The sequence below is a fragment of the Falco naumanni genome, chromosome 5 (assembly GCF_017639655.2).
Source record: "Falco naumanni isolate bFalNau1 chromosome 5, bFalNau1.pat, whole genome shotgun sequence".
Classification (NCBI taxonomy): domain Eukaryota; kingdom Metazoa; phylum Chordata; class Aves; order Falconiformes; family Falconidae; genus Falco; species Falco naumanni.
Genome location: NC_054058.1, coordinates 13,917,969 through 13,940,065, shown reverse-complemented (window position 1 = coordinate 13,940,065; position 22,097 = coordinate 13,917,969). Strand labels below are relative to the sequence as shown.

Sequence of the window (22,097 nt, the reverse complement as noted above, 5' to 3'; positions counted from 1 at the left end):
GTTTCACACTTCTAATGCAAATTAGTGCACATCCTCGGATAGCACTACTGAAGTTCTTTACTAACTATGCATTATCCTCAAGAGGGGTTTTTGCCCTCTTTCAGGCGGGCTGTTTGTTAGTTGGAGGTCGTGATCTCCACTACCACAATTATCTTTGTCTTATTTTCAACTAATTTTCTGTTGATGCCAGTGGATAGCAACACCTGATCATCTTGTTTCCTCTCATAGCCAGAACTTTCCGCACTTAAAGGCTTCTTTCTGCATAACTTAGATAAAGGTGGTATCTTCACTATCTTTTCTTTGTTTCTCAGCCTCCCCATGGCTGACTACCTTGATTAGAAGTCCCTTCATAACAACTTTAGAGAGTGAGTCAGCTTGACCACCATCACATTTAGGTGGAGCTTGAATTACTCTAGTCATACATCTTGTTGTTACTAACTGGTATGGTGTGCCCAGTGGGGTGTAGTAGTATCTTGGAAACAGGTAACTTTGACATAGAGGTGTGTATTAGTATTTCAATGATACTATTTCATCTGAGGAAGTTAATTCTGCCACAGTGGTTGGCTCAGCCATGGACATCTCATGGATTCTTGATGCGACAACTAATATGCAGCTTATCAGCTGTGTGGTGCCATTGAATTCCCATTCCTGTAGGGAGCACAACAGAGCATGGCTGTGGTGTCTCCACTCTACTCCATCCTCTGTCACTCCTGCGCTCCTATCAGCATGTGCTGAGCTGGCAGGATGTGTTGCTTGGGGAACTGTGGTGATGTAGATTCTGTGCATGCCAACCATCCTGAAGGTGATAGCTGTATTTTACCCTAAAAAAACTTTCTCAACACTACGCTTCTGTTAGGACCCAATTTTCTCTAATTCCCTCCCCACAAGGTGATTTTCCCACACAATATGAATTTTATGTTAGTCTTCAGCTCTGTTGCAATCATGAATCCTTAATGAAGTGCCAAGATTTTCATCAGTGCTAGAGACTATTAGAGAATTGTGAGATGTCTTAAGTGGTAGGACAAGAGGAGCAAAAAAGTGTAGAGTATTTTTGCCCTGAGGTCAGAAATGTATGCCTAATGCAAGTATAGTTTGTAAAGCACTGAATTATTTTTATAACAATGCAATTCATTTGTTGTTGGAGAATAATACAAAACTTTATGCTGTTGTTCTGCCCTTTTATAGGCAACAAGTTAATGTTCCCTCTTGTCCTGCTCCTGTGTCCCCTTCTGCCCCACCATTTTTTGGCAAGTGATACAGTTGTTCCTTGTAATTTCTCTGGTTTGACCAATTTCACTTGAAGCCTTGATTATACAATGCATAGAAAGTTTTTATTGTATGGGACTTAGATGCACTTAGATACACTCAAAGTTTCGTATTAAAGGTAGTTTTAATAGTTTTAATAGAGTATAAGCTTTGTTTATTTGTTTGTTTTTCCTTAGGTTTTATTTTAAACAGCTTCCATTTGATACTTCAATTACATACTACATAGACACATCTTCACATACTGGTTATCTGGATATCCCCAATGGTTAGGTGAAGGCTGACATAACACACAGTACTATACTTCCCTGCTAGTATATTATTGGCCTGCTTCATGTGGAGGATTATTACCACAATTACCATGTAACAGATAAAGGGGTATAAAGATCAATCTATATATTATTATGTTCTCATGAATCATAGGCTGAGACCTTGACCAAACCTTGAATACACATTAATGTAAACTACATTCACTTCTGCCAGTGTGAAGATGTCTGTAGAACAATGATTTTCTGCAACGTGTATATATATATGTACTTGCCAAAAGCAGTAACATAGTTTTGGCAATTTGGAGTAAAAGATATATTGTGGGAGGAGGATTGTTCTTGTGAAGTTTATAGTGTATTAAAATAAGATATTGGATAGCTCTAGAAACTATATTAATTGCTTTGACTTATAGTGGAGAGGGAATATAGAAAAGAATAAGATGAATAGATATTTTCTAACATTCAACATTAAAATGAGTTGTCTCTGCATACATTTCCAAACAGTCAGTACCAACTTACAGGCTTGTTGGCCTCTTCTTGACTCTGAATGGTTTTTTGAACCCTATTTGGTTTTGAACCCTATTACTGTCGTGGCACAGCACAGGACTCAAGCCCTTTTTAAAGGAAAGCTCAGCATGCCATTGTCAAACAGCTGTTCCCAGACCTTTTTGCAACTCATAATAAGCACTTTGTCTAAGTGTTGAAACTACATCTATAGCACTGATATTTAATGTGCCTGCTTAAGATGAGGAGCTCATGTAAAAATACTCATTTTAAGCCAGAATGAAACCTAAAAATAAGGTATAGACCATTACATGGAAGAATTTTCAGAGGTACTGCAACTTTTTTCCTGCTCAAATGATCTGAATAGTGGTTATCGTACATGTGGCAAACATGAATTAAACTTGGTGCTCACTAGAGAGTGCTTCATGCTACTGCAGGCTTTTTCACTTGCTGGGCTGCAGAATGGCCTGATGTAGTACTTACCTGAAGAGTACATTGTGTGGCAGTCCTTGCTGCTTGGAGTAATTTCTGTAAACACAGTGTGAACCATATAACGAAGGGGTTACAGCTGTGCTGTGGATATTGCAGGTGGTTCTTGAATGTTATCTCCTTTGTAAAACAGAGGAGTGTTCTCCTGGGCTTTGCAGGTGCTTTCTGTCTTCAAGAATAATGTCAGCATCTGTTGGGCAAAAGCCCTCGTTTAAAGTCCACTGAAATCAGAAAATGTCTTTGCTTTCCTCAGTGATCTTGATCAGCCTAGTCATTTCTTTCTTTTTTTTTTTTTTTTTTTTTTTGAGGCCTGTAAAGATGGCAAGCAATGTGGCCTAGCTTCTAGGAGGAGGAGTCTGGGAGTCATGACAACTTTTTTATTCCTTTCTCCAGCTTGGATTCAGATGCTTCACTAAGACATGGGATATTAAAGTTTTAGTAGATTGCAAAATATTCTGAGGTATACAGAGATCTTTTTCTTTGCTTGTTGTTCCGTATATCGTTCTCAGTTAAGTGAAGAGCACCGTATCCACCAAAAATGCCTCTTGCTAGTTTACGAGATGGTAAAGAACCGAATTTGTTGGGGTACCCATTGTTAGCAAAACTGTTAATAAAATAACCACCTTCTGATGTGGCTAACTTTTGATTAAAAAAGGCTCACAAGACATGCTGTACCCTGTCTTGTGGGAAGGGGGTTTGCCTGTGTTTTGTGCTTCTTGCCAGTGTTCATATTGCTGGGAGCAAGCCCACCATGTGTGTAAGAATGTCTACCTTTCTAAATACTCAGATCTGAGCTGTTAATCCAAATTCTTTCTGCTTTTACTGGTGTCAGGTACAAATGACATGTATTTTCCATTACTATAGCAAGGAATTTCATTAGTTTTCTATGTTGTTTTTCATTTTTTTTAACCTCAGCATGAACTTTGAGTTTCCCTGTCTTTTCTTAACTGCCATCCTAGGTACAATTTCTTTGGGTTTTTTGTTTGTTTTAAAGCTGCACCAGACTTCACAAAGGGATGATGTTATAATGCTGTGTTGAATGTGATCCCTTTTGGATACTTAAAACTTTCTCTTCCTTTCCACTTAAAGAGATTTTTTACTGCTTTAATTACCCTGTGAGGCACAGGAATCAGTCATCATTTCATCTATTTCCTGGATAGTTACTGAGTTTTGGTTACTGTGAGGTAGTATCTCAGCATGTATTTTTATGGCAATTCTAAAGCCTATGAACATAGGTACAAGCAAAAAAACCTGAAGATTTTCTGTTTTGTTGGTGTTGAAATTTGGCCGTCGCTACTTGTACTTTGTTAGTTCAGTTCACATTTTGGAAGTGCCAGTAAAATAGTTTCATAGAGGAAAGAGTAGAGCATGAAATATGTGATAGACTATGATTTGTGATGAATTTACTGCTCTTGGGTTTACTGGTACTCTGTGCTATGTTCAGGGTGAGGAGGACATCAAGGAAACTTCGTGTGAAGGCTGGTGGAAGATCCCTCACCCAGTGATCAGCAAGCAGGATTCTGAACGCATGCCACCGAGTCCTGATACTCACTTTCCCACCAAAATCAGAGAAGTGTTGAGCTAGACAGATGCTTACAGAAGTCTGGTGTCCAGTTTCTGTTTCATCAGTGAGGTTCAGTTACTTAACTCCCTCCATACCTGTGTAGCCCATCATCAGGTTCAGCAGAGGTGTAATGTCTTGCAGCAGTCAGCTTGGCTTTGCCTTAAAAAAGCAGCTGTGAGCCTTCAGTTCTCTGCCTGTGTGCCTTCAAGGCAGTGTAACTTCTGTAACCAGCCCTGAAAACTGTTCGCTGAAACTCCTGTCGAAGCACGTGAAGCTGTATCAGAGCACCTAGTCTTCAGGCCAAATACTTGCTTTTTTAAATTTTTTTCCGCTCTTTCTCCTGTTTTTCTTTGTGTCTTTGGGAAGAGAAAGTGCAGCGACTGTCATCTGCAGTTTGGAATGTCTGCCGTTGGGTGATGCTGTTTGTTCTCAATTTGTAGGCGTGCGGTATTCTGCTCCTTGCTGTTCAGCACGGCAATGCTTGAGCGAAGTTTGGTGATGCCAGTGCCCAAAGGGAACCAAAGTTCTAATTTGTAAAGGCTGCAAAAGCAGGGGAAGGAGGGAGAGAGGGAAATGAGAATACACATGTCCCTGTAGGCAAAAGTTCTGCCTGTTCAGCTCTTACTTGCAAGATTGTGTTCAGTTATCTTTTTGGCTTGAAATGCAGGGCTTTTTGAAGAACCCTAATATATAATATATATATGCTACCATAATGTAAAAAATAAGTAGTGATCACTTTTGCATCCACTTCTTAACTATAGAATATCTACTTTCCTTGCTGTCAATAGCCAATGACTGGAAGAAACCTGCCTAGCTTTTCATGCTTTCTTTTATATATGCAATGGTAAAACAAATAACAAGAGGAGAACTTCCTGTAATCTTTAAGGAGGTTTCAGAAAAATGTCTCAGTTCTCATGTTGTTTAAGAACTTCATAAATAGTGAGGATCTTCTGTCTGTATTTTGAGGGAGAACAGACTTTAATATCCCTTTTGCAGTCTACTGATATCTTTGTTTTAGCAATTCACAGAAACTGTGCTTTTTTGAAAAAAATTCTATTATTAAATCAAAACCCCTCAATATTTCCATAAAGAAGTGGCAAAGATAAAAATTGCCTCATTAGTGGGCGTTTAAATGTTTAAAACTGTATGTCTCCAAGTTCACACATCATAATTGCAGTCAATCAGATTTGCTCAGATTGTTTTGGCAGAAGTGATTTGCTGGAAGGATTTCAAAGGGACATTGACCAAAGATCTAGTAAAAGACAGTTGGAAAAAACAATTGAGTTTTAGTTCCTTAAATGGAGCACTGCCTATATTTAGATATTGTAGCAGTGGGAGCAATGTTAAAGTGCTGTGTCAGATCTCTGTGCTGGAAGTCAGAGCATCAAGATGTTGAATTAATCCTCTGCTGTTTGTGAAATGCACAATGAACTAAATCTGCAAAAGCCAAGATCATGGCTTGATTGTATGTACTAAGCTTAGTTGATTACTGACTGCTAGAAATATTCCTTCCATCTTCCCTCCAAGCATTTCCACTGGAAAACACCACAGGACTGATTGTTCCTATCACATATCTTGATGCAAAGCTCTTCTCTAAGGAAAAAACAAACCTGCGCCTCCAATGTGATTTTTCTTCTTGCTCGGAAGGTTATAACTCAGTAAGGTAAGATTAAGTGCTTGCTAATAATCTGTATATTCAGGTGGAGGATCCCCATGGGTTTAGCGTGAGAGAGAGCAACTGAACAGACAACGCACTGCACATCTGTTTATCCATGTTCCAGTCACTGATACAAGCTCCTGTGGACTCTAGCAGGGTTGTATCTGCTTGGAAAAGAAAAGTAATAATACAAACGCAGCATGTCCAAACAATCCAAATCTTCTCCAAGATTGACTTACTAGATTTTCAAGGTGCATCCTCACAGTCTGAAATGCACTTTGCCAGTGACTGAGGATTGAGAGAAAACAACTGTGTGTGCAGGTTCCAAATGGCTAAAATAGGTATAGAAACTGTTGGCAGTTGTGATACACAAATAAAGGATGGTTTTGACCAAAGTCATTCTTTGCAAGGCAAAGTAAGATTGAAGTTCAATATAATAACCCGCCAAAATGATTACATATTACTTACCATAAATATCCTGTAGGTGTAAAAGTTTAGCAATCTGAGGAGGTACAGAAGAGACCCCTACTTTGTTTTGCATGTATGTTGAGCACTAACCCACACACCTGTAACAATTTGTTTCTGAAATAGTAAATACAGCCTTTCTGTCAAGATGGTGTTCTTTTCTTGTTGTTCATTGTTCTCATTTATGCATTTGAATCTTTTCCGTAATCCTAGAGAATAGGGAAATCGATAATCAACAGAAATTGGCTATTTTCTTGTTTATGATCTGTAATTTGTATAATTATATATATAGACAGGTGCATATTTTTATATCTATTTATATATATTTTAATATATAGGTGCCTGTGCACATATGCAATATATAAAAATGCACATTAATATAAATACATAATATATACATGAAAAAGAAGCATGACCAGCAATTACGGAGCTCGGTGAATTCATGTTGAGGTTGGCAACATTTCTGTTGAGTTTTACTAAGGGTACACGGCAACATTTACCTCAGTTTTTTTCCTGCCCTTTTAGAAAAGGAGTGGTGCTACCCATGGAGCTGTTCAGGGCTTGCAGTTTTCCCTAGGACAGTCTCCAGCTTTTCTAAAAATCCTTTCACACTTTAGTTAAGCAAAATTAAGGTTGTGCATTTGGCTTTGGAAATACTGAAGTGCTTTATTTCAGGCAATTGTTCAGTATTGTAGTAAAAAAAGGAAATAATTTTTAAAAAGTAAATGTTTTACCCACAACAAAAATGGAAACAGTTCACTGAAAATTAATAATAAACTGGGAAGTTCGCTTGAACTTGCACCTAACTTATGTTCCCTTGAACTTAATTAGATGTCACTACCTTGATATTTTCCAACCAGGTCTGTTTAGTTGTCTCAGCTCTGCCTGTTCCTGACAACTCCAGTTATGAGAAGCTAATGCAGTTTGAGAGAGCATTAGCTACTGCCAGTTCTTCCAGAACTTGCAATCCAATTGGAGTATTTGGTGGTTGGGAGTGTCACCTTTTAATTCAAGCTCTTGAATCATACAATTTCGAGAGCGCCTCACCATTCAATGCATTTTTTGAAAGTGCTTTTAGGATATGTAGCTGCTGAGGGGAAAAAAAAAAAAAGCTTAAAAATGCTTTCTTAATTTTAAAAGTAAAAATGTCATTTTTAATGCCCCTACAATAGATCAATCTGGTGGCAGCTGATTGAGGTTCTGATTCAATGCTTTTACTCCTCTCACCTTCTGACCCACCATTACTGTCAACCTGCTCCTGCAGGCTTTTCTATAAAAGTGTCGACCTGTCCCTTTGAAAATCAACTTCAAAGAAAACAGTATTTATTAATAAACTCCTATAGAAGTTTTCTTTGTTCTTTAAAGAAAAAATAAAAAATAGTGACTTGCAAGAATCATTTAAAAATGTTTCTAATTTTATGGTTGCATTTATTTTGGTACAAATTTCAGCTACTGAAATGTACCCTCCAGCTCTGTTCATATGAGATCTTTTTTTCTTTAAAGGACTCACGAGGAAGAGTTGCTGTGCCTGTGTAGTTTTCCTTTAATGACGTTTTATAACATGGTGTGTATACATATTTAATGTAGAGTAATGAAACCACGTCTTGAAACAAGAACTCTTTCTAGTTCTCAGTTAGAACCTGCAGCCTTAACTTTATAGGTACAGACCTGTAATCAAATAAATGATCTGTTGCAAGAAAGGAAATAACAATATAAGTAAAGCTAAACAGAACATTTAAAATTTTATAAACAGCTTAGTGCTTGAGGATATATATGCATGTCTTGTTTTGCACAATATTATTTTCATGTAAATAGACCATATGGAAAGGATACATTTATTATGGATTTTTTAAAACAATTTAAACCACATCTTTACAAATTTAAAAATTAGAATTCTCTTTATCGTGAATATATGAGTTCAGCTAGAAGCTGGGAATTTTACTTTCATAGTATCTGCAGTAGTTGTTACCAGATTGCAAGACACTGAGACACAAATACTCAAAAATCCTCTGGTAGTTGTAGCTTAGAGGTAAATTAAGAAACTACTATGCAGTCTCCTTATGTACAGCTTCATGTATCATCTCGCTCAATAGCCTGAGGCATTAGCAAGCTTTCAGCATGAAATTTAGTGCTAGAGCATGCATACCTGAGTTATTGTATATCATGCATACTAAATATATGGCTTTTATAGACATATAAATCACAACATCAGGATTCTTGTGTTTTCTAAATGTAAAGTTGATCTTAATCTCAACAAGGTGGCTAAATTTATCTTAATAAGCGAATCTGATCCTGTGCAAAGGTTATGCTTGGTGAATCATTAAAGGAAAATGCGTATTCTTAGAATTTTAGGTAGTAGAGAGTAACTGCTGAACTTTCTGTAAGTCTTGGATCATCAGCAAATAAACACAGTCAATGTCATGAGGGCTGGGCCAGTCCCTAGTGGGTACAGCTAGTAAAATGTGTTAAGGACCATTTCTAGCCTTGAGGGCAAGTTGCAAAAATTGGCATGGCTCACATCCCTGTGACAGCATTCTCCTTTATGGGCTTCTCTTCCTTCACTTTAATCTGCCCCCACCAGAATCAAATCACAGAATTCAGTTTCCCATACATCTACCCATAGAGCTCATAGCCTATACTACATACCAAACCATTCCTGAATGTTGTCCAGAGGAGTGCTAGTCGTCATGAGTCAACAGCCCTTCAGGGACCGTCTGAAAACTACAGCAAGAAACGGCAACTGCAAGCAAGTGCTGAAGCCTGGCATCTCATCTCTGCATCTCTCCTGATGCAATTAGAAGCTCTGCTGAAATGATTTGGAATGACCCAGATTTGTTGCAGCTTTCAGACCGCACTAGTGTATTGTTCACCTAGGATGAGGTTGATATTTCTTTTCCTTCCACCTTCTTTTCTGCATCGCCTGTAATGATTCATGTACTTACTTTATATGACAGTAAGAGGAATTTAGACCTTTTATCCCATTGGCTTGGTCCACGGAGACCCCCACCTCAAAGACTTTCTGTATAGGTCAACCTTTGACAACTCATTGCAAGTTCATTTGCAGATCTTGTGAATTGCAGCACGGGGTTTTGAAGATGCTGTGCCCTGCTCTGGTATTAACCTCATGACGTTTTCTAGTTCCTAACTTTTTCAGTAGTTTGTTTTCCTTGAAAATGGGTTTCAAAACACAGATATCTCTCAGCCTACAGGAGAGGTTTAAGTATTAGTTTTATCTGTTTGTCAAAAGGTGATCTGGGTGATAGGCAATTGGAGTCAGCAATGGCGATTCAAAATACAGCTGGGTTATGGAACAAGTGGCCCGTGTCACTTAATAACTGATTTTTCTCAGCTATCATGGGGGTGTAGTGTAAGGCACAATGATTTATTCTGCTCTTATATATTGGTATGTTTGTAGATAACTGCTGCAAGGGGACAGGTACTGTACTATTACGCTACTGTAACCTAGAGTGTCATTTGGTTTGCTTTCTGAATCCTTTTGCGGTTTGGCAATTTGGGACTTTCCAAAACTATAATGGAAAAGTTATGAAAAATTCATGCTGCCAGAATCACGCTTTGTAATGATTGTCAGTGGGGGAGCGCTAGCAGTTATTTTTAACTGCAGTTACTAGCAACCCCTTTTGCTAATGTATCAAGAATGATGAAGAGTCGTTAAAAATAGCAACATTCAAACTTCTTTTTCCATTAAAAATGAAACACCATTATTAGCAAAATCCTGGAATGGTAAAGATTTGGTCTGTTTGTGTAAAAGGTGTAAAAAAGACCCCAAATAAAGTAAAACCCTTTCTGTTCTGCAATGTGAGGAAAGTTAAATGCTTGAATAGTATTGTGCACAGGATTTCCCCCACTTACTTAGTTAAGCTGATAAAGAATAACACCTTAATGCAACTATACTGGTTTACAATCCTTAGGTTAATATTTTTCTCTTTAAATGACAGAAAAGGCTGGTTTGTCATCTTCCCATACACTGATATTTTCAAAGTTTCATATTAGCGTATGGTGCTGCTAGTCACTCCGCAATAGGTTGGCAGTTCAAAACACCTTCATCAGTACATTTCTATTTCTCACCAAGTTACTAGTTTATATAAGACACAGATAATGAGAAATCAGTTTTATTTAAAAAAATAAATTTATAGAATAACATTTGTTGAAAGTCAATTGTTTTTCACAGGGTGCCATAAAGTGAGAACAGACACATGATGTTACTGATTAACATGAATATAGACTCTCAACATATTCAAACACCTTTTCCATTGCACAGTGTTTCTCTCATGCCACAGCTTTCCTTGCATTAATACTATAAAATCTTTTAAATACGACACTGAAGGTCTTCTGTTTTCTTTTAACATTTGATTTCAACATGTGAGAAATCATTTAGCCTGTCTGCAATATTCTGTTTTCAAGAGAGTGTCTTCTTTAGGCAAAGTTCTTAACCATTGAGGGCTTTTTATTCATGAATTGTGTGGCTAATCTCAGTAAAAATGTTGCTGAAGTAGTTTGTGGCATTGTTTCAGTCATGAAGAAATAATACTGTCTGACTTGCAAACAATGCTAAACTGAACCAAAAGTTATATTATTTTATAATTACTTAATTTATGGTAATTTATTCTTTTTGATACTGCTTACAAACAGTTTGGTTTACTTTGCAGTAAATGCTTTCTACAAAATCATAATGGCAAAAAGAGGCATAAGAAACTTAAATACGTGAACCCCAGCACCAGTCTGTCAATCTGTTATTGCTGCATATTAAGTAAATGTGGTAGCTTTTGATCACTGTTCTTCTAGGTGACATGGACAGAAACTGATAGTTGACTGTACAGAGCTTGTGAAAGAAAGGAGCTTAGTGTTTGATCATGTTTAAAAGAGGACCTAGACCTCATTATGAAGCTGCACACTTCAACCCTGTCTTACTTTTCCTGAATAATGAAAATAGTGAAAGTTGTTTGGTTTTTTTTATTTACATTTATTTATGTACTGAGCATTGAATACATTAAAAAAATGAATACATAAAAAATGTGCTGAATTTGATTATAAAACTACTTGGAGGAAGAAACGTAAAGGGTTTTCCAGGGAAACATAGACCAGGGTTGATGTTTTGTACAGATTATGGAATAAAAAGGAAGCCAATTAATTATTTTGGAAAAATGAAAGTAAGTGTATTTGCTTTGGTTGTGTATTTGAAATGACATGTCACTTGTTCTGTTTTGGATGAAGAATACTCTGTGACTTGAAGGTACCACAAAGGAAAAAAGTTACTGGGAAGAAGATACGAATCAGCCTCAGTAGAACAGTGTATGTCTAAAGCTTCTTTCCTCCTGATGCAAGACTTGATTTGCACCTGCATTACCCTCCTTTGAAACCATCCCCAGTAGGCTGTACGTATTGCTCTGCAGTAAATTGAGACCACATCTGTTAGTTCTGAAACAAAACAATTATTGTAATTGCAAGATTGGGGTGGGGGGTGTTTCTTTCAAAAAGACCATAGTTCTGTTATTTATGTGTTTCTCGGAAAACATAACATTTCATATAAATTGGAGTGTGAAGTTGGCATTGCTCAGTGAGAAGTATTATTTACTGCGGCATTAAGCAATGGCGTTGTGTGGCTGGCTGAAGCCTTCTGAAGGCTTCCCTGATTGGCCTGATTTAAAACACAAGCAGCAAATACCATTAAACTGTCTTCCAGCTTTAGTAGTCAGCTGGATCCTGCAGTCTGCCATTTACAATTTCTGTAGAGTTCTAGAAAGGCATTTTACAGTCCTTTCCTGAAACACTTGCTCTGTTTTACTATGCTTTAACCTAGTGAAAAAATTAATTATCGCTAAGGTTAGTTTTATACTTAAAATGTAACAGAGTGCACATCCTTTACACACGTACTAGAAAATTAATGGTTTGTTATTTGACCCGTCACTAAAATCTTGGAAGCTTTGTGTACAAGGGAGTGTGAAAAAAGAGACTAGTGAATGCCATTAATAATGTCTCTGTGCTGTTTCCAGTCTTGGAGCCTACTAGCTTTCTCCTTTTTTTTTTAATTTTCTTCCATCCCATCCTTGGCTCTGAAATTTGGGTTATATAAACATAATAACTTGATCCTTACGGTTCCTTAAAAACTTTTATCACTACTAAATTCACTTAATTGCAATAGGAAACTGGGGAATTATGGAAACTGCCACCACTTGGGTGGTTGTGGTACTTGGCTTCCGTCTTGAGTCTGTTGCCGCACTCTAAGCGCTGCAATTCAATGTGGCATGCTGTTGTATTTAGCTGCAGAACTTTACCATGAAATGCACCAATCATTATACATTTTGAAATAATGCTAGGTCTTTTCTCACACATTATTTTAATTATTAGAGTATTTTGTGTTGCTGGTTTTGCCACAGATTAATTTATATGTCCGACATTGATTATTTTTTTTTTTTAAATCCTTCGTTTAAAGTGAAATAAAAGGAGACTGCTAAGTAATGCTGGACACAACAAAAGACATCAGAGTGCAGAATATCTGACTGGCATTTAGTTTTTCTTGCTGAATTCAGATGTTTCCAAGGAAGAGTTGTAGTCCCTTGATGTTGGGAGTGGAAGCAATTTTGGAATACTGTAGTAATGTGGGAGAGTGATGACACGTGGCTGCAGTGAGGGTGTGTATTCATCAAAAGAGGGTGTGAATTTGAATTGCTTTTCCTCCTTTTCCATTCCCACTTACTCTTAAGTTGTAAGCAGCTGGCTGTTTTGGGGAGATATTTCAGCTGAACTGGGATTCAAGGACCAATTGGAATGTTGAGAGAAGGTAGCAGCAAAGCAGGTGTGCAGGCTGTTGGGGCAGAAGTGAAGTACCAAAGTTGGCGTGAGTAGTCGAGCGGGGATGTTAATAAAGAGTCACAAGACTGTTGTGCTGGTTTTTGGCTAGAAGAGTGGGTTATCACGTGTAGAATCGTAATGAGGAAATAAACAGAAACATTCTGTGGTAATCTTTTTTCTGTCAATATCAGTGATTTTCAAAATCAGGATATTTTATGGAATGCCTGGAATTTTGTTCTAGAAGAAAAGCTATTCCAACGACAATACAAAATGTGAAACTCAAAAGAAAAGAAACCACCCCACCCCAAAAGAAAACCAGTACACACAACCAGCAAAACGAAGTCCCTCATTTTAATTGAGAAACACTTAAAATGCTTTGTTAAGCTTGACATGGAAGACAGAAATACTGTAGCCACCAAAACAGCGGCAGCTTGCCAGAATGGCTTGGAACTTCCTGTTGCAATGGTGATTAAAACAGCTGAAATGAATCAGCCTTTATATCTGTATTTATTTCAAAGTTTGGAGTAATCTGAAGTCTTGCTTTGGAACAAAATATAGTTTTGAAATGTTGATGATCTTGTATAAGTTGTATCCTCAGCCCAGTTCTAGTCACATGGGTAATCTTTACATTTAATTTCCAAAAATTAAAAGGACCTCTTTTATAGCAGTGATTTGAAATCAGCAACTCAAAGCTGTCCAATTACTGGTTTTAGGGGACTGAGAACAAGACAGTGAGTGACTAGCAGAGACACATATACTCTTGTGATGCAAATTTGTACAAATTCAACTGATAGGAAGCACAGGGGTTTAATACTGGATGATGCTTAGCACCATTGTTTTCTCTTGCTGTTGCTGCCAGGATAGACAAAGACTACACGAGTAAATACTGTGTGTTTCAAGCAAAATCTGTCTTGTGTTGGACCTTACTTCATCCATGTTAAGTAGCAGATCTAAACCTAAGAAGGGCTAAGAGCCTGCTCCTCATAGCGGTTTCTGTTTGTTACGGAAAAGTGGCTTCTGTTTGAGGAACTGTACATAAGTGAATGATGGAAGCTGAACTGTTTAAAAAACAAATCAACCAATTGTGTCACTGTCTCTTGTGGGAATCTATTCTGAATTTTGAAGTGTTTATGTTGTCTTCTCAATGGCTGGAAACTCCTGTGTTTTGCTCTTGGAAAGACTAGTGGAAAAAATTATTCAACAACCGAGATGGCTTGTTACCCTCTACTCATAGCTGGACACTCTAACTTCTGCTTGTTTTGGCTCAGGCCTGATTGTGTGCTTGGTACCTTTTGTCTTCTCTTCCCTTCCCTTCCCCCTTAGTAAGGCCAAAACTGTCATCTTCTAACCAGTTCTCTTCAGAGAGTTCTAGGACATCACGAAAGAATTCCACTTTTAGTTTCTAAGATTTTTTTTTTATTATTTCTAAATTTTTTAATAGCCAAAAAAGAGGGCAAGGGTCACCTCTTTTGGGAGAGTTGAAATAAACTTTGTGTCTCTCCAGGAAATAATGCTGAAAGAGGGAGAATACATTTGAAATCAATGTAGCAGGAGCAACAAGTTTTGTTGCCATGATTTCTGAATTTCAAACATTAAAATGTTAAATATATGCTTACCTAAACAGCAGAGTAGGCGGAAGAGTATTCTGGGGACACTGCCTTGGCTGAAACGGGCATAAAGATCTCTATTAGTTCTCAAAAGTAATTCACACTGGTGCAAGGAGCTCTCAGACTAGCTAAGCAAGTCTGCTGTGATGTCCTGGAGAAAGGAGTCTCTGTCCACAAGTATTTCAGTAGATCTGCAGGATGTGGTGAACTCCAATAATAGACTTGATTGCCACAAGCCACAGCTGCCTCTATTCTAAGCCAAAGTGCTTGTAGTCTGCAGTAGACCTAGGAACCCACTAGTACTAAGGGATTAAAGTGTTCTTTTGGCCTTTGAAGTATAATCTCCCGTGTATCTCCTGTCACTTCTGCTGTTTGAAAAAAAACAAACAACATAAACCAAAACTGAGACTCACAAATGAAAAAAATGAAGTAACATTTTTTTCAGTACCATCACAGCTGCAGAGGAGCCAATTTGTGAACCTTACCAGTTGATATATTCCTGGTCTTATTAAGCTGCTCTGTTCCTCAAATCGAATGCTGGATTCTGCTCACGTGTCTAGTTCCTAATTACCTATCTCATTGAGCAGGTCTTGTAGGAAAATTGACTCTTGTTGGTCAGCTTGTTTGGTGGCAGGCTTGAAGGATACATCTCTCATTACATAGTCATGTAGTCCTCATGTAGTACATTCAGAGGGAATAAGATTTAAACATACCTTTAATGGTGAACAAAGACTGGCAACAAGTCCCCAGTGTGTATTTCATTGCATCACTTTTCTTTGGCATGATTCATTCTAGTATGATTTTCTAAGAAGGTCTTGTAAACTTAGAGACAGAAGGGGTTCAAAAGGTTTCTGACTATTTACCTGTCCAGAGCAGGACTGGTTAGAGTATTCATCGTTAAGATTTGTCGGGTCATTTGTGGAGACTTACTGCTGCAGGAGTCTTTGAGACAGGTGTTTCAGTGTATTGCAGTGCTTGACTAACCATTGCTGTTAAAAATATTTTATGAACATGTAATGTGACCATTCTGTTTAAGTCCGTTACTTTTTGTGCTCCTGGATTTAGATAATAGAGCATACTTTTTTCCTTGAAGTTGATTAAAGGTTACTGTGTTCACTAGCAAGCTTCTGCCATAGGTTAGTAATGCTGCTTATGCGTTCGCTGGTTTTCGCATGAGATGTGAGTTTTAGACCTTACTTTTATTCCTTCCTTTACTTTCTTCCCAGCCAGCCCAGATATTTCTTCAGTATATTTGATTGTGCAAAATTCTTACCTTTTACTCTAGAAAGCCAAAGTTGTCTTACTTTGTACAGTTGAGGAATCCTTTTTGTTTTCTCCCAGGCAATAAATGGGAATGAATTTATATGAATGGTCTGGCATCAAAAATACAAATTATTTTAAGATTTCTCTGTCATGTGAAGTCAGTGAATATGCAGGATTATTCCACCAATGGGCAAGAATAGTGTGGGGTTTTTTTCTAGAACTGTTTCTGTTTGTTACATACTCTGATAAATTGTTTCTGACGACTTTTTCCAGCTTTATAACCAGGAAGAGTTCTTACCAGAGTAGAAAGAATCTGGTCTTGAACTAATGTGAGGACAAGAATGGACTTATGCTTCAAAGCAGGTTGCTTGAGGCTTTTCTAGACAAGCTTTGAAGAACTCTGAGATGGAGATCCCGTGATGTCTGTGGACAACCTGCTCCATATCCTCATAGTAAAAATTTTTTTCCTTGTATCCAGTCAGAACGTTCTCAGTTTCATTTTTATGACCATATTTTCTCAATTTAAACTACTGTGAACCTGAGTCAGGAGAGCAGCTCTGTCTTTTTAGTAACCTCTCCAAGCTAAAAAAACCCGAGTTCCCTCAACCTCTCTTTGCATGGCATAGCTGCAGCCGCTTGAGTAGGTTGCTGTCTAATGAATATCAAGGAGAATAATTGCTTGCCTTGATCTTCTGGCTATGCTCCTCTTGATACAGTTTAGGATGGTACTGTTTCATGTAAGATGGGTGTTAGTATCCTGATGATTCAGCTCTTGTAGTATGTTGAAATGTAATAATTTCAGTAATGTGGGGTACTAAAAGAAAACAGAAAATATAGTTGATACATGTGTTTTCTGCAATTTAATATGCTCTTTATTTTTTCTGTGGTCATGCCATCCCAGTTGTGTTATTTTTCCCCTTCTCCTTTACTTCACCTCTTCCAGCTTTTGTATCCATTAGCCAGTTTTAATCAAATTTGTCAGAGAAATATGGGTATCAGAAATATTTGTTGTACTCCTACTTTGTGCTTTATGAGATTCAGCAAATGGGTAAATGAGAAACACAAAGTAGTGCTCCTGAGCGAGGAGGTTGGGTAGTGGCAGCTTAATCCTGATCCACTGCAAACTACGGCTGACTTCTGGCACACCTGCACCTCTGAACCATGTGCTGCTACCTGCATGTTTTTCAACTCTTCTAGCTGTGTGACAGAACTAGGAGCATTGCAAAGAATGCAGTAAAGGAGCCAAGTCCATAAAAATATGGTTTGCCAGTTTTGTTCTCTCAGAAACCTTTTTTTCTTTCAAGTTCCTTAATGTGAATTGAAAGTTAATACGCCAGATCTAAAGATCATTGTTGGAGATGACTTTTACTCTGGTAGGAAACAGGTGATCTGTAATGAAGGTCATATCTGCAAGTTTTTCCATAAAAATAGTTCTTGCTTGTTCCTGTTTTTTCACTTCTCTCTAGCATATGTGTTTCCTGCCCCCAACCACTTTTTAAACTAGAAATTTGTCTATTTGTAGATGTACTTACCAGCAACAGCTAAAAGGAAGAGTAAGTGTTAGCATGGATTACTCCAAGTGTTAGTAGTCCACTTCTGTTTGTGAGAACTCATTTCCTTTTGCTTATCTATAGTTTGACCAAATAAAACTTCTAAGAAAGAGAGGTATTTCTGGGACTGAAACAAACATATTTCTCATTCTGTTTTCTGCATCAGTTCAAGACTGAGAATTGGTCATATTCTGGTGGAAGGATAATTTATGATTAAGCTGTTGTTATCTAAAGGCATAATGGTTGTTTTGCGTAATAGTACTGATTAGGTAATGTTTCTAATGCCTGAAGTGTTAATGATTCTTTGAAGAGATCATTTTTGCTGGAGTTTTTCTGTTACAGTCTGTATAGTTGCCGGACGTGGAGATTGTAGTTGCATTTTACTAGATGCACGCAGATTGAGCAACAAGCACTGTCATGCTCAGAGAATTTGCATTCTTACCCCTGAGCTTGGCTCTATTGCTGCTAGAGGGAAAGATTCAAGAAACAGTCTATGGTTAATTTATATACTTTTTCTGGGCTCTGCTCTGAATGATTGTGTTAATGATAATTACTTCTGTGAACTTCATAAGAAAATACCAGGAGATTATCAGAAGTAGGTCTCTTCAGGCAAATATCCTTAATTATGCTAGCGACCTTATTTATATATTGGTCAATAAATGTGAATTCTGTAAGATAACTTAAAAGCTTTAATTCTGGTCTTAATATTTTCATTGGTTATCAAGGAAAAAAGCATAGCTTTTTCCTCAGGACTGACATGTCCCAGACCATCCAAGTAAAACCCTATATTGTTCTTTGGCCATGAGAGCAGTGGGCATATATAGTGTTGGCTGGTCACCTTCATAAGCTCTTTTTTAAATAGCTTCTCTGCCTACATGGGCTTCTGTTTAGCATCTGGTTTAAGTAATCAAAATAGATTATTAAATTTCAGAGAAATTTACAGAGAAAGTACAGAAATTTACAGAAATGTGCAGAGAAAAAGAAAAAAACCTAGCAGTTGCTTTGTCACTGGGGAAGGCATTATTTTTTTTAAGTGTAATGCATTTAAATTTCGCACTGGCATGATAACCAATCTTCGTTATGTTTCAGAGGCAAGTACAGAAAACAAGTCGGACAGCAATATAAAACTGTGTTGTGAAAAACACCTTTTTTAACTGGCAGAGACTGGTACCTGCCTTTGAATGCTGAATGTTCTGTTTTGTGCTTTTTAGAATACAGTTTCAGAAATTGACAGCATAATATTAGGGTGAAGATTTTGGTACTGACTGGACTAAAACACTAGAGATCAGTAGTCCAGAGCTGTATTTTTTAAAATTTTAAACTTGTCTTAGGTAACTTTTGTAATTAACTTAAATGCAGTTGAGATTTCAGCCTACACATAGGTTGCAGCTTCATTTACTGTTTCAGCATAGTTCAGAATAAAGCACTATAGTTCTTCATAAGAAAATACCTTGTGGTTTTGTTACAGTACAGTGCAGTTCCATGTTATTGGCCAGCTATGTTGTCAGTAATGTAAATGAAGAAAAGGTTTAGTGACCTTTTGTAACACAGGCCAATGTGAGTAATTATGTTTACCACACAGACACCAGAACTTCCCTATTGCTTAGGTTCTGTCTATAATGTTTTCTAAAATCTGAATGGATTGCAGTGAATTTCATACCGACCACTACATATTTTTCTTCCCAGGATATTTTTGTGCCCTATTTGAGGCTTGTGCAGTAGACTTCTTTCCCAAGTCCTGCACAAGATCCCTGCAAAAGGTCTGCTGCCTTGCTCTATACTGTTGCATTTCAGAGATAATTCTCTTCAAAGGAAAAACTCTGAGGCCAATAATTAGTTGGAAAAATTCACTAACTTTTTTATATTGGGCAGTATATTAAGAAGTTGAGACCTAGGATGATGGTTTCTTGGTATGTACAAAATCTGCTGGCATGGGAGATTACAGGCAGGTGAGAGTGAGATTTGAGAGAGACTCAGCATGCAAGTGGGACAGCCTGGTTGGGGGACAGTGATTCCTTCCTTTGACTATCTGTGGCACTTTTGTTGCAGAAATGGTGCCGCTACACGTAGAGCAATTCCAGACTAGCTCACGTTGCAGCCCAGATCATTACAGTACACTGGCATGAATTTTAGGTTACCATAAAATGCTATTTCAGTGGATCACTGGTGGTACAGAAACAGCTGACATGCACTGGAACTTCTGTAGTAGTGGTTGCTCAGGAATCAGAGCTTTTCGCCTCACAGGTCACTCTAGGAAGTATATAGGTTTGTCTTGGATGGGTTTGTTGTAAACTTTCTTTTCCTTGCTTCATTTCACTGTGTAGTAAGTCCCAGGTGACATACTAAAGCTGGCATCATGGTGACAAAAGCTATGCCTAACTTGCTCAAATTATATGCACAGTTTAATTGTATGATGTTAAGAGACTCTCAGTGGGTATGTAAGGCAGTGGTAGTTGACGTTTGGGTTTTACATTAAGGTATCACTTAGGCTGTGATTTGCTGCTTCTGTTTCCACTTAAGTTTGAAGGAATCTCATCATATTCCTGAAGTAACTTTTTGAAGCATCTGTGGATTCTAACTAAAATTTTATTTTCCCCAAATGCATGCTTACTCTGTTAAATGAACTGAATTGAATTGAACTGGAACAGATTGCATGGTTTATTTCAGTTGGCAGCGCTTAATCTAGATTAATTTGTAGTGTTCAGCATTTTGAAAATAGGAAGCAACGTTGTAGGCATATCAGAGTTCGACTACAGTGTGAAAATCAAAGAACTAACGTTTCCCAAGCATGCAGAAGTATTGTATTAGTGAAAGGTCACTGTTTGTTCAAGGTTTGAAGTATGACATCATAAATGATGCATGACCTGTGGAGAAAACGTGAAAATCTTGTGGAAGGAATGGGTGTTTTAAAATTTGTGTTATTAACTGTATTTTATGTAGATATAATTATGCATGTTAGCACAGGTGTGCCAGTTAGATATTAAAAGCTGGCAATGATCTCTGATTCTTTACATGTAAGCCTTGCCTGTCTGTATATCCATCTCTGTTACCTTCTCATTTTATAGCTTGAGACTCTGCAACAAGATTATATGAAATGGAGCTTGTAAGAGAGCTCAGATTTGCCTCTGAATTCAGTTTTACTGATCAATAGTCTATTCTGGATTTCCCATCTAAATCTCCAACTACCCAACTTTCCTCTCTTGCCATACAAATTGCATTTTGGGAAGCTGATTCATCCTGCAGTGTAAACTTTATGATTTGTTGATTTACATGGTACATAAAAAAGCATCTTATTTTGGGCAAAGAAGATGGAAGAGAGAATCCCATCATCAAGCCACAACCTAAACTGACATTCTGTCTAAATTGCTTTGCTTGCCAGTTCTTGGTTTGAAATTAAATTTTAAGGGGATAAATGATTTGGGATTTGGACAAGTACGGTTTTGCTATCACAGAATAGCTGGGAGGGACTTCCGGAGGGGAATGTCTTGTCCAGCCCCCCTGCTTAAATGCAGATCAGGTTGCCCAGGACTGTATCTGGAGTGGCTTAAACAGTGTAAATAATCTATCACTATAAGAATATAAACAATCTTTATGCTCGGAAGTCTTTTTAAAACTACTTTTGTAATGTAAAAAAACAACAAAAAAAGCTTATACATCTTAAGAAAATATTTCCAAGGTTGAAATTTTGCAGATAGTTTAAAACAGGTTTTCATTTAAATAAGTAACACTATCTAAAGCTATAAATATGCATGATGATGTATGGTGTTACAGTATACCTTAGAAGTCTAGATAAATTTCTTATGGAATATACTTTTACTAAGATAATCATGCTACATATTTATTGTTAACATCAGCTTCTGAATTCTTGGTAGTGTTGGTGTGTTATGTATATATGACTATTAGGATTATATATTATTATCTTATCCACACACACAAATGTATTAGTGTGATTTGTGAATTCACATGTGTATATATGTATCAAAAATAAAAAATTACAGATCTCATCTTTGCTAGTTTGCTAATAACATAATGAACACCTTATTAAAGGAAAAAAGTCAGTGGCTCTTGATATAAAGAATTTGTGCTTAGGTACATACAGGTAACACAGTGCTTTTAAAGTCTGCATAAATCCAGAAGGTACAGAAGACATGTGGCCCCATGCTAACTTGTGTGCATGTTTATAGGTTTTTTTCAACTTTTAGTTTCCTATTTTTTCACTCCATTTTTTTTTCTGGTTCTTTCTTCTGGAAGCAAGCATGAGCTGTCAATAAACAGCTTTTCTGGCTCAGTGCGAGAAGCACGACACAGAAAATACCTCAGTCAAACACATGCTAAATGAAGGAAGAGTGTGAAATTTTTGTCCGCTGGTGTTACTGTTTTGTGATACTTACTGCTAATACCAGATTCACTCTGCAATTTATGTTAACATGTTTAATATTTTTGATGAAACACACATCCCTGTTACGTTTTTGCACATTTCTTGCAGGAAACATACTTGGTATTGTTGAGACATCCATTAAATTAATCTTTTGTTTGTATTTAGGTTTATGAGTTAGACGGCATCCCCTTGATCCTGGATAACTGCAGCATGGATAGCAACAATCCTTGTATCCTTTACAAAAGAATTCTAATTACGGAAGATGACTCATAAGAAAAGTT

At 37.3% G+C, this 22,097-nt stretch overlaps 1 protein-coding gene across 4 annotated transcripts in view; it reads left to right on the top strand.

The window, feature by feature from the left end:
- ATXN10 (ataxin 10) overlaps window positions 1-22,097 on the top strand; it is a 101,949-nt gene that overhangs the window by 62,535 nt on the left and 17,317 nt on the right. For 3 of the 4 annotated variants that reach the window (XM_040595833.1, XM_040595834.1, XM_040595835.1), the window contains exon 10: window positions 21,982-22,045. In XM_040595833.1, coding sequence (XP_040451767.1) covers window positions 21,982-22,045 — 64 coding nt within the window. Of the gene's footprint in view, window positions 1-5,613; window positions 5,711-21,981; window positions 22,046-22,097 lie in introns of those variants that run through there. The other variant, XM_040595836.1, reaches the window with a different exon arrangement.